The following is a 12,998-nucleotide window of genomic DNA, read 5'->3' on the forward strand; positions in this document are numbered from 1 at the left end:
GAATGTGTCACCTCTTATCTCTGTTATATACTGAAGAGCACACATGGGACATTTCAAGGCCTCCTTGTGCTATGGAAAGAGTTTTTCAATTTAAATAGGTGAAAGGCCTCTTTAGAAGGCAGACAAAAACACTTGTATAACTGCTTTAAATAATGTTTGTTCTCACATTCATCTCTGATGGGGAGAGATGTACCTTGAATGTCAAGAGAAAGCACAAAGGGTTTAAAATCTGAGAAAGAAGGGAATTCGTCTGTGCCTCTGTAAGGGTTGATTTGGTATGTAATTCTGGTTAATGAGAACATGACACTTTATATTATTTTTACCCATTTTGTTTGGCTGGGACTGCCCTTACTTTGCTGAAACTTGCTTCTGAAAAAGCAAAAGCTGGGTTTAATGAATGTTTTTGCTGCATTTTGGATATTTGCCATTTGAGGCAATGCCAGCTGCAGAATATTGAAATCTATTTAGCCTTTTCTTTGTTTGCGAAAAAAAAAAAGAACTGTCTCTATCAATCTTGGTATTTGAAAATACAGTGTGGGGATGGGTTTGCAGTTTTGATGTTGAGAAAGTGCTCTTCCTTAATATGGTGTTTGTAATGCCTTGGTATAATCCAGGGTGTATTTCTTTTTAATAATACCTTTTTTGTGCAATTAAGAACACGAGGAACTGTTGGTGGAAAGCAAGATAAAATAATTTAGCTTTTTATTCATTTATTTTTATCCGAGATACACTACAGTTCAGCCTTTTAAGGTGTTGATTAATACGGCTTCAAGGAACTGGATCCACAAGTGCTTGCTCCATGTCTTTGACTCCTCAGATATGTCTCTTCACTTCAAAACACTTTTTGGGTGAATAGGTCTGAGAGCAATTTTAAATGCATAAAATAAAAGCTGTTGATGTTTGCCTCTGTCTTGTGTGAATGGGCTGTACTTCTTAATGCCTTTCATGGTTAAACAGAAAACAGTTTGACACTAAACCTCTTGGTGTGATTGTGGGTCTGCCTCACTCACGGGCTCCACAGCACAGGTAGCATGAGTGCTGGGCAAACCCTTCCTCGCCACCTCCAAACCTGCCACATATCTCACATTCTTCTGAAAGTCTGCTTTGGGAATAACTTCTGATGAAAACAGCCCTAATGTGGTAGAATTTTTTTCCCTTACAGGAAATTGCCAACTGAACGTACCTTTTTGGGGTTTTTCCACTGAAATGATACACTCTGTGTGTTAAATGGAGCATAGACAGGGCTGCAAGTCCAGGCAAATGGAGGTGCAAGGTGCAAATGTTTGGAGACCTGCCACAATGATCTGGAAAACAACTGACTGTCTGTTCCCTCCTGCTCAGCCTTTGTCAGTAGGCTCCATAGACAAAGACTGGTTTGTGCAGTTTGTTTGTTTTTTTCCTGGGCAATTAATTTTACCATTGTGTTTCTCATTAAATATTTTCTTTTGCGAGAGGCCTTCTTAGAATAAAATTTCATCTGCTTTGTGTAAGGAACTGGAATGAATTTCAGGATTCTATTTATATGTTTTCTTTTATGGTCACATCGCAGTGGTTTAGTGGAACTTGACTGTTGCTGTGCCTCATGCAGGCATAGGCTTCACTGTTGATTCTGAGTTGTGTGGGAGCTTCTGCAGAGGAGAGCAGGGAATGGGATTTGCCAAAACCAGGAAAATACAGTTTAGAATTGTTTATTTCAACTTGCAACTTTGGTTGATACCATATATAAGGGTATGATGAATGGATTCTGGTAATGTTGTCATAGATTCCCACAGATACACCCTGTTACAGCATATCACAAAGCTGTTCTTCAGCCCTTTCCTATGAGGAAAGACTCTCCCTCTCCCCTTCTACTTGTATGCACCCCTTTGCCAGTGGCTGAGCATGGGAAGGTGCTCGCTCAGGTGGGCAGCACATGCAGTGTGCCCTGTAACCTGTCAAATAGATGTTGGTGTTCATTGATCACACCTAAAAAGAGGAGATATTCAATGTGCAGAGAAGGGATGGGGCCCAGCTGGACTTGACAGATGGTTGAATTATTCATTGCAAACAGTTATCCCGTGAAGTTAGGATTTTTTTTGGTTGAGAATTGTTCGGAAACAAATTGTGGTCTCTCTGTCTGCACGATATATTCATGTGCTGAAGCAAGCATGCACGAACTCAGGGACACTTGTGCACTTTGCTTTTCAGCTATTAGTTCAGCATTATTATTTTCCTCCAAGATCAAATGATAGAATACTTTTCAAATCAGAAGCAATAAACAAATGATAATAAATGTTCTTGGTTTTACCCAACTATCTTTGCATGTTTTCAAATCATAAGCAACACAAAGTGTAAAAAATGTTGAACAGAGAAGCTTTTTGTAATATAAACTCATGCTGACATTAATGTTTTGTTCTGTATTCAAGCCTTTTTAGTGGAGCTCATCTTGTGATTTTGGAACAGGCAGGTAGGGAAGGACAGCATGTCTTTACATACTTTTGAGAGGTGGCAAGTTAGTTAAGAATGTCTCTGCCAACACATAGTTGGATTGAATATTTATGAGAAGTAATATTTGTGATGCTGCTGGAGAATAAGTTGATGTATTTAATGGCAGTGTTTTTGTTGACACTGATGTTGGTCCATGCACGCTAGTAGAAGTCTGCTGAGGTGTCTGTAGAGATGAACTGCTCTTTGTCTGCTGTTCATTCAAATACAGTCTTTTTGGGTTTCTTTGCATTGATGCAGCTGTGACAGCTCTGTATTCCCCAGGAGAAAGTCCATTTTCTCAGTTCATGTAAATGCAAAATGACCGAATAGATTTTTGTGAGCTTTTCCAGTGAAATTCATACTTAGCTGGGACAGAGTCATCCCCAAAGGAACGTTCTTCACAATTCTCTGAGCAGATGAAGACAAGGGATATTGCAGAGCAAAGCATCCACTGCCAAGAAAGTGTCATAATGCATTGACGTCAAACACAGTCCAGCACATGGACATTGTCTTAAATTTGTATCTGTTTTAAAGAGTTTTCTGTCCAAAATTGGACACAGACTGGGAAAGTGATTACGCAGTTTCTTTCTCCACTTCTTTCAATTCTCTCATTTGCCCACCACTCACAGTTTTGCTCCCTGGTACCTCATGTCCCTTAGTCCCTCCTAAAATAGGACCTGAAAATGATCAGATCAGCACTCTTCTTGCAGAATGAAGTTCCATTTGGGTATTTTAGTTACTCTGTTTTAGATAAGCATATTGAAAGATTATGCCTCCCTCTGTTCTTCCACTGCCTTTGTTGTTTTATAGAGGAGACTGGTCTACATGCACCGGATCACATCCTGTAACTCTCTGGCACTGTATTTCCCTAGAAATATTTGTAAGCAAAAACACGAGATCAGAATTTAAGGTGAATTTTATTCAGTTCCTTCTGCAGTTTGTGTCAGTAAGGTATTTCAGATGTTTCCAGCTGATGTAACCATCCCTGATATCTGTTCCTCTTCCTGGGCTGTTGCAGGTAAAGCGTCAGATGCAGAAAACTGACTTGGAGCATAATGGAACAGCAACAGGTTGGACTGATAGCCAGTGTTCCTTTCCATGCCCTGGCACCATGTGCACATCCTTCCTGGTTTGCAAGACTTGCTGGCACACAACTGATTGCTTGGCTGTTTCTTGTCCCAAATGTCTACAAGAAACACTGAGTGCTAAAGCGGGAAGCCTGTTCAAGGGGCTGCGAGTTCAATTTGTACCTTCAGCTGTTTTTCCAAATCAGTTGTATTTTTGTAGCCGTTTTTGTCTGTTCGGTGGTGGGTTTGCAGGGAGGGGTTGTGTGTGTTGCTTGGAGCTCTTTTAGCCATAGAGGCACAATACGGTACTCCTTACCCAGGCAAAGCTCTTCATTGTCAAAGAAAGGCATAGGAGATTGGAAGAATGGCCATAAGGAGACACCTTCTTTTTCATTTGATGTTCAGGCAGTTTCTGTTCTAAACTTTGGAATATTTATGAGAGGATTCTTTGAACTGTCCCTTTTGTATCATTTATCTTCCCAGCAGGAGCAGTGCTTTAATTTGCCACCAGGAGTTTTTCCTTTCTTTTTTTTGTCTTGGTGAGACTGCTGTGTTAATTTCCTCTTCCCTTTTCAGTCTGTAGAATAGTTGGTAATGTGAAGAAGGAACTGGTTCCTAGCACAGGAGTTCATTAAAATAAAAAAAAACCATGATTTTTCAGTTTGTACTAATCCTCTGATTAAACTGCCTTTAGTATAGATAATAAATAAGCCTGTTAATTTCTCATGAATAGAAATATGCTGTCCTCAGTGTAAAGATATTTTAAATTTCACTTAAAATTTATTTATCTTTGTAATTAACACGTAACGTATGTGGCAAAGTAAAGAGTCGTTCTTTCCACGAAGCAATGGGATTTTAAATTAGATATTGCATGCTATCACTTCAGTGATACAGGTCAGTTATGTTTTCAACACGTGGTCTGCTTCACTTGCTGGGTCTCATATACCGGACAAGAGAGAGCGGCCAGGTTTGTGCCAGCTCTTTCTGGCATGACTGTAACAGGGTGCTTCAGGTAGGAAGAGTTGAATCAAGTTCAGGCTTCTTGCTTTAAGCATCGCATAAGAATATTTAAATTAAACGAGCTATTTTCCAGAAAACCCCCTAACCTATGCAGATGAGCCTTTATATTCCTCATTCCCATTAGTTTATTAAACGTGACATGTACTTCTGGGACTCGTGCCATATGCATCTTTTGTCAGTCTGAACCCCTCATTCACTTGTGAGAGCATTTGTGGTGCTGCAGCCTCTCCAGGAGGGTTAGCACCTCCAGGACTTGCAAAAGTCTTTGTGTCCTTGCTCCCATGGAAACGTGGCAGGGGTCCCCGAGGGGAGGAGCGGGGCCATCCTTTGTTCCTGCAGAGCTCTACACTGCTGCAGCATCTGCCATGTGAGTGCAGAAGGGACCCTGCACCCTCCCAACGGGTCTCAGCCCTCGGGACACAGGGAGCAATGCTGAAATTAGCAGCATCTCAAATGATGTCAAGGTGTGTGGTAGTTTATCCCGTTCATCCTTTTCTGTTCTATTTAGTATACACTGTTGGTCAGCAAGGTAGCTTTTTTAAGTCCCTCTCTAAATCCGAATCGGCTTTTGTGTGCTTTCATTCCTATTTTTGTCCTGTTTTTTTCCCTTGTAGCTATGTTAAGCACATCAATGAATATCACTTATCACCTTTCTGACATAGGAAAATGCAAGCTGTCCTGAGCAACCCTGCCAGCGTCAGCAGCTGCTAAAAATCTCCTCACTGACTCCAAGTGGACCTAGATACCAGCATCCATCCTCCAAAAATTGCTTTTCAGTATATGCTGCTTGGAGGGTAATCTCTTGAGCTCAGTGTTCAGGAGTTAACACTGGTGGAGCGAGTTTCCTGAGGGAGTAGGACGTCTCTTGCTCTTTGAGTCACTCACCGAAGCGAGTTACCTTTGGGGAGCTGACATTAAACAGCAGCCTGATGGGCATCCTGGCAGATGGCTGGGACTTACACAACTGCCTGAGAGTGCTGCTCAGTACAGGTCTGACCAGAGTAAAGATGCATGGAAATTCACATTGTAAACAGCAGAAGCTCGCTTGTAATGCTTGAGACAGGTTGGCGGATTTTGAAACATTACCGGCAAAATTGGGATTGAAAATCTCGGTCTCTCATGTGATAGCCCAAGCACAGCTATAGGCTGGTTGGACAATGGATTGAGATGAGGCCTGAGGAGAAAGACTTGGGGGTGTTAGTTGACCAGAAGCTCAACATGACCCAGCAAAATGTGCTTCCAGCCCAGGCACTAACCGTGTTCTGGGCTGCATCAAAAGGAGTGTGGGCAGCAGGCCAAGGGAGGTGATTCTTCCTCTCTACTCTGCTCCAGTGACCCCCCACCAGTACAGTTCTGGTATCCTCAACGTAAGAAGGACATGGAGCTGTTGGAGCAAGTCAGAGGAGAGCCATGAGAATGATCAGAAGGCTGAAGGACCCCTTCCACTAGACCAGGTTTGCTCAAAGTCCTGTCCAACCTGGCTGTGAGCACTTCCAGGGATGGGGCATCCACAACTTCTCTGGGCAACCTGTGCCAGTGCCTCACCACCCTCGTGGTAAAGAGCTTCTTCCTTATATCTAATCTAGATCTACACCCTTTTCAGTTTAAAAGGGCACTTCCTAACCCTGGTCACTGAGCTGAGAAACTCTGAATCCACTCTCAGGATTTGTCATGGTACAAAAATTACGTATATTTGTTAAGATTACTGTTGAGCATTAAGACAGGAATAGGTTAAATTCTGCTATATAACTGTTTTTAATTGCTCTTGCTGAGTGGGGAGCAGTGAGACTTTGATGTCAGCATCAAAGCAGCGGAGGGCTGCTCTGCCTTCTCTGCAGAAAGGGAAAATTGACATCCTATTGCCACTTCTCTCTTAAAAAATGAATGTAGTACCTTCATATCTGAGAACGCTAAAACAAGCATGCCAGGAACTCCTGGGAGCGGGCCCAGTAGGTGGAGGAAGATATGGTCAAATTTAGATTACCAAATTGCATCATTCTCAAGCTTGGGTTTTTTTTGCGTGTGGTAGGATGATTTCCTGTGGCCATGTATATATATGTGTGTGTGTGTGTGTGTATGTATATAAATATATATATAAAACTCTCACAAGTTAAGTTCCATTTCAGAGATCTGAGCACAGCAGAGTCAGACACTTTGGGTATCCTGTCCCAGCTTAGCTGCATTGACCTTGCTGGGCCAAACCTTGCTGCTGGGTAGCAAGTACAGACCCAGATCCAAGGAGGGGTAAGCTCAGGGTGATGGGTGCATGGGATGCATCAGCCATGGAGATGGTGGCAGCCCATGGCTGGACTGAGCAGTGTGAGCACTGGTTCATAGGCCCTGTGTCTGCATGTGGAAGAGATGCACGTTTGTGTTCTGGTTGCCTCTGTAGTGACTTGCAGGTTTTTTCAGGACTTCTCTTTACTGCTCAGATCAACTTTAGCATTTGCAGTTGGCATCTAAACGGCTCCTTCAGCACAAAATGACTGTGTGCTGTGGTACGGAGAAGCCAGACGGTGCGTAGAGATGGTAATTTCTTTCTAGATGACAAACAAAGATATCAAAGACAAAAAAATCAACATGATGCATGAACAAGCAAGTAATAAGAATGAAAGGCAAATGATACTATTGAAAGTAATTTCAGTCGCAGCCATATGCACTGGGCATGTTCTGCTAAAGGAACAATTTTACACCCTGTAGATGTATCAGGCTTTTTTCTCTCTGCCTGTGTAGCTGGTAATGGATTTTGTTTGTCTCATGTTTTTGTTCTTACCAAAGCAAAGGCATAGGTATTCTTATTAAATGCCATCTTAACAGGTTTAGTCAGAAATGAAGATGGCACGAGGAGCAAAATTTGGATCAGAATTTGGAAGTTCGGTTGTGACAAGTGGCAGCATCTCCTCCTCCCTAGTATCTAATTAAAACAATAAGATATGCTAATTTGCAGATGTTAATTTAATGCCATCTTCCACTAAAATCATTAAAATCTACTAGTTGTGTTTTCATATTTAGAGTGTTTGAAATAGGAAGGCTTTTAGCAGTTGTAGCATTTTGGCAGAGCTTTCAGATGGTGGCTTCTGCAGTTTCAGGATGTAACATTAGGCAGTATTCAGTTTCCTTCATTTCTAATTGGCACCGCTCTCATGCTGCTTGGATTTGATTGGGGTTTGTAGTGTGTGTCCCAGGAGAGTGAGATTATTCTCAAGCATTGTTTGTTATACAGCATGTTCTTGCCTTCTGGAATGTGCCACCTTTTGCAGTTTTGCAGAATATAGCATTGGAACAATTTGGTTGCAGGCCTGGGCTTCTGAAGGGTTTTGGAAGGCTTGTTGTCATCAAAGGAGGTATCATTTGCAAGTAGGAAGGCTCAGGAAACTTGTCATATAATGGACCCTTCATCTGTTTGCTATTAATCGTAGAATAGAATCACAGAATTGTTAGGGTTGGAAAGCACCTTAAGATCATCAGGTTTCAACCCCCTTGGCATGGGCTACTCTAGGAAGATGCATAAGTAGGGATACCTCTTGAAACTTGTGATTAGGCCTGTTTTGGTTTTAGTTTTTCTTTCTTTTAGATTTCAACAGAAATGTTGATGACAGGCTAGGATTGGATCTGAATTTCTCCAAGGGGAAACTCCTGTAGCTGACTGAACTGCTGTAGTGCATGGAGTTCAGCACAGGCTTAAGTACCCCTTGAAATCACTGCTATTCATAACTTAGTAACGTTTTTGATAACCGTTTATGTCAAGAACTATGCTTATTTCTCCGTTTGTTTCAAGAGAGGTACTAACTAGAGCTCGGTTTCACATAGAATGAGTTTTGTTTGTCTGCTATAACTCTGCTTTCCTCTGAAATCAGGTGTGTTTCCTTCGTGTTATTTGCAGTGGTGTCTCACTGATGTAAACCAGCTGTTCTTTAGCTTCTGGGGCAAAACATGAAACATTTCCTGAGCAACTGTCACTTAGCTTGATACAGATCTGGGAGCCCTGGTATGAAAGGATGATCTGATCTTTATAGTGTTGCTTGCAGTTTGAATCTATACTTTTCTGTGAAGTAGATGTTGCGGAAAACCCCAGTAATGCTGCTTTTTTCCCCTTTTATTTTGTGACAGATGATTCAAGAGAGCAGGGTTCTGATTGAGACGGCAGACATCACTCACGACAAGATTGTTCAGTGCCAGAAAGCAGGTAATTCTTCTTAACCGTGCAGTTCTGGATGGGAGATGGGAAATGATGTGCCAGAATTTACTTATAGTTTGTGACTAATCTTTCACCTAGTATTTCAGAAAGCATCCCAGGCTTTCTGTGGCAGAATCCACCCTGCTTAAGGCTCACCCTCCAGTAGCAATGCAGGCATGGGATTAGGAAAGGATCCTCAGCTTTCACCTTAAAAGCTATTTGCTCCGTTTGCTCTACAGCTCTGAAATGTCTGACAGCATTTAAATCAGTCCAATGAACTAAAAAGACATTCAGTTAACAAAAGGGAGTGAGAGAGCACACTGCCTTTACTGAGGTACATTCTCTATCACAATCATTTTCTTAAACATGGACAAGGCAACAGGTTTTGAAACCCACAAGACCAAGCTTGTTTGCCTACCTTTACCTTTGCTGTTTAGGTTTGGTTTAGGCCTTGGAAATTTATGCCAATATAATTCCATTGTATCACAGTGAATCTGTGTGGCTATACATTAATGTACATCAGGTGTATGGGCGTAAACCACTCCAAGTAGGCTCAAAGCAGATCATATGTTGCTGGTGTATTGTACTGGATGTCTTTATCAGGACAGCAGACTAGACTCAGATCTGGGACATGTCTTCTGTAGTTTCCACTGACATGCAAGAGTAAGCCCTGCTAGAGAGATGAGTCCACATTTGGCAGTGGAAATCCTCTACAACTGTATCCATTGGCTTTCATGTATCAGAAACCATGCTGAATCATAGAATCATAGAATAGTTAGGGTTAGGACCTTAAGATCATTAAGTTCCAACCCCCCTGCCATGGACACACCTCACACTAAACCATGCCACCCAAGGCTCTGTTAAATAAACGCAGTGTAGTTCTACTAGGGGTTTACGCTGCATAAATTAAATCTGTTTTCAGTTCATTTAGCTGTACAGCTGCACCTTTCCTATCCTGCAGCAAGCCTTGAAAGTCAGTAATGCAAACGCTTGCAACTGTATTTAATTTGCATTCTTAGCCAGAGTCTTCTGGGACCACAACAATCATAAGTACTGTTGTTTCTGATGGGTGTTTTTGGATTTGGCAAGTGATGCAGGCTGCAACCATTTGCTTCTATAAATGTAAATAATGAACGAAGCTGATGTTTTGTAGTAAATCCTTTAATTCAGCTTTTTCATTAGAGGAAATTTGGAAATGGTTTAAACAACAGCATTGAACTGATTTTTATGTGGTGTAAGAGCAGGGTGCAGTCTAGTCCTTTGAAATTCAGAGCTCTGGAGCCATGCTGGCCATGCTGTGGTAGCAAAAGGAAGAGAAGCAAGCAGTTATGTCTTGCTGGCTTTCATGGGCCTCATCTTGTGTCATGCCTTGGCTTTTGTGTATCCGCATAAGCAGCGTAAATGTCTTCAGCCAAAGCCTTCATCAGGTGCAGAGGGTTTAGGAATGGGACAGTGACGAGAAAATGCAGCACCAGGGGCTCCTTCTTGAGGGTATAATTTAAAAGCAACGCTTTGCACTAAACAATGCAGACCCTCAGCACCATTAGCCATCTTTCTGCCCACCCTGCTCTGTGCCTGCAGAGGAGAAGCCATAACACTTGCCTGGCACTGATATCCTTGCAAACAGGGGGCTGGAGATGAGTGGGGAAAACATGATGCAGGACCATGCCACTGTGCTGATGTCCAGAGTTCCATGCAGTTCCCCTCCCCTTCCTTCCCTGGCAGAAAGATTGACTGCTCAAGTTTGTTCTCTTTGGTGTTGCGTCTACTTGTATTTTCATTTATTTTGCTTTGTTAGCCTTAAAATGTCATTTCTGACTGAGAAGGAGGCTGGGGAGATGTGAAGTGCTCTTCCGAAGCCTCAGGATTTAGACAGAGGAAAGGAGTAGTAGAGAGGATCCCTCACCATGCTCTATTGCCAGTTAGTTTGTTGCAAATATTACTCAGGCAAATAGTTAAATATCATTTTCAATGTGGCAAGATGAAGCACTCAAAATTAAGAGGTTTCGGAGGTGCAATTGTCTGTGGCATAGTCATTCACCTCACCCCAGTCCTGCTCCCTTTGGACACGTGTTCCCATCAGGTCTCTGCTTCACATCACGGCCAATTTTGATCCAGGCTCCCTGTGCCACAGGGTCCTGTCATCCCTCAGATGGCTTCTCTGATGGCTGGTTTTGCTGGGTTCTTTTCATGTGCAGTCTCAGCCCAATGCACAGTGATCAGCAGCAGCTTGGAGGATGTTTTCATTGGCACTCCTACCTACAGACTAACAAATGTTTGTGTCTCCTCTTTTGAGGGAAGCACTGTCTCCAACTTGCAGCTCAGGTAAAGAGGTCCAGAGGGAAAGATAACTACACGGATACTGCACAAAGGCAGGGCTCACCACGTGGGGCTGAGCACCATGAGCCTTCCTATTTTTTTGCGGGACAAAATGAGTCGTTTGGAAGTTTTCTTTCACTTACTGAAGTGAAATGATTTGTAAGTCAGTTGGCGTGAGGAACACCTGCATGGGAATCTTGCTTGGTCTGCAGTTATTTAGGCTGTTTCCCAAAGGAAGTTCTGCAGGAACTCTGTTACCCTTGACAGGCAAAACCTGCAGAACAATAGAGAAATCCTGCCTTGTGTGGGATAGAACTGCCTCAGTGTTACTGAGCTCCTGGAGCTGTTGCAAAGCAAGAAGAAACCTATTGTTAATCTTCCAGGAGTGCTTTGGGCAAGCTACGCTGAGTGCAAGCCTGCCTTGGGCTGTTGAAGGACTAACTCCTTCAGCGACGCACCACAGAGCCCTCTGTGTCTGCTCCGAGCAGATGTTCTCTCGATGGGTATTTCTCCAATGTCATTTCAATGAAGCTCAAATTTGCAAAGTGACATTTGCCTTAAAATGTTAGGGGAAAGCTGTGAAAGAACTGGAGATGGAGTTGGTTTGCTCAGCCAGGACAGGCTTCAGATGTTTTGGAGGGATTTAGTGCCAATATGACTTCCATAAGGTACAAATTGAGGGACAAGAAGCTCTCTCCATTTTATCTCTTAATCCATCCCAGATTCAGAGAAATGTTTGCATACACTGCAAATCTTGTGGAATTGGTGAGCTAATTGGGCTCATTAGGTTTTTAATCTGTTCCCAGATTTCCTGAATCCTTGTATCCAGCAACGGATTTGCAGATATTTGCCACAGAAATTAGCGATGAAATGTGACAATTCCCAGGGCTGCGGCTGGAAGTCTCAGTTCTCCAGACTGCAGGAATAGCAATCCAGTGATTAGTGGTGTGCGTTCCCGACATAATTTATCAACATGAAATACAAGAGCTTTTCTGTATGACTGTGATTAAGATTAATGAAGAGCTCTGCATTTGAGTCTGTATTTGCTTTGCTGAATAGGTACCCTCCTTGTCTGTCAAGCTACCTTCTGAGATACAAAATCATCTGTTCAAGGAGAGGGATGGCAGTTGCCTTTTGTCGCAGTATTGCCAGCAATGCAGACTGCAGGCAGAAGTGCTGGATTAGTGCCTGTGGGACCCCAGCAGTGGAAAGGAGACTTACATACAAAGTGGAAGCACAACCACAAGACTGTATGACCTTCTTATTCTGGATTATGCTCTCCAGGATGGAGTCATAGCAGGGAATGGGTTGAAACACAGAACAAGGTTATGGAAAGTACCAGCTGCAAGACTGAAATGCTCACTGAACACTATATAGGGAAAAATCAATCATGCACTGGGTGACATAAAAATCTGTGTTTTTAGGAATGGAATTCCACGAAGAGCTCCATAACCTTGGTACAAAGGAAGGTTTGAAAGGAAGAAAATTAAGCAAAGCCATTGAGAGTTTTGCATGGAATATCACAGTACTGAAGGTAAGCACAGAAAGCACCACCTTGTGTTCTGTTAACTTTATAAGCAAACCTTTGCTCTTTCAGCTCATCTATTTGTACTCTTGTACTAATACTGAAGCAATATTTTAATTTTTTTTATGGGATGTATATGCCATTACAGACATTACCTCCAATTACTGAAATTTATAAAATACAGATGTAATTAGATATACTGGTTTGGAAGCTTTTGAAGGGTATTTATCTAAGACTAATCAGAAGATGGGTTGTGGTTTCCATGCTCAGAGACATGATTTTGGTTGTCTGTTCTGCCCATTTACCCTGAACATGACCTGTCTGAAGTCATGGCGTCTCAGATACTTGTTTTGTAAAATGAGAACTAGAGCATCTCCTTGGGAAGGGAAGGGGCGTGGGGTGCTGTCATGGAAAACAATGAGGA

The 12,998-nt window shown here is 42.4% G+C and overlaps 1 protein-coding gene across 3 annotated transcripts in view; it reads left to right on the top strand.

The window, feature by feature from the left end:
- Positions 1 to 12,998, top strand: part of PLCL1 (phospholipase C like 1 (inactive)) — a 208,882-nt gene that overhangs the window by 173,864 nt on the left and 22,020 nt on the right. For 2 of the 3 annotated variants that reach the window (XM_057419828.1, XM_057419829.1), the window contains exons 4-5: positions 8,664 to 8,739; positions 12,474 to 12,583. In XM_057419828.1, coding sequence (XP_057275811.1) covers positions 8,664 to 8,739; positions 12,474 to 12,583 — 186 coding nt within the window. Of the gene's footprint in view, positions 1 to 8,663; positions 8,740 to 8,837; positions 9,472 to 12,473; positions 12,584 to 12,998 lie in introns of those variants that run through there. The other variant, XM_057419830.1, reaches the window with a different exon arrangement.

This window comes from Pezoporus wallicus, unplaced genomic scaffold, assembly GCF_028554395.1.
Source record: "Pezoporus wallicus isolate ANWC-B61680 ecotype Strahan unplaced genomic scaffold, APGP_CSIRO_Pwel_v1 contig_4710, whole genome shotgun sequence".
NCBI classification, from domain to species: domain Eukaryota; kingdom Metazoa; phylum Chordata; class Aves; order Psittaciformes; family Psittacidae; genus Pezoporus; species Pezoporus wallicus.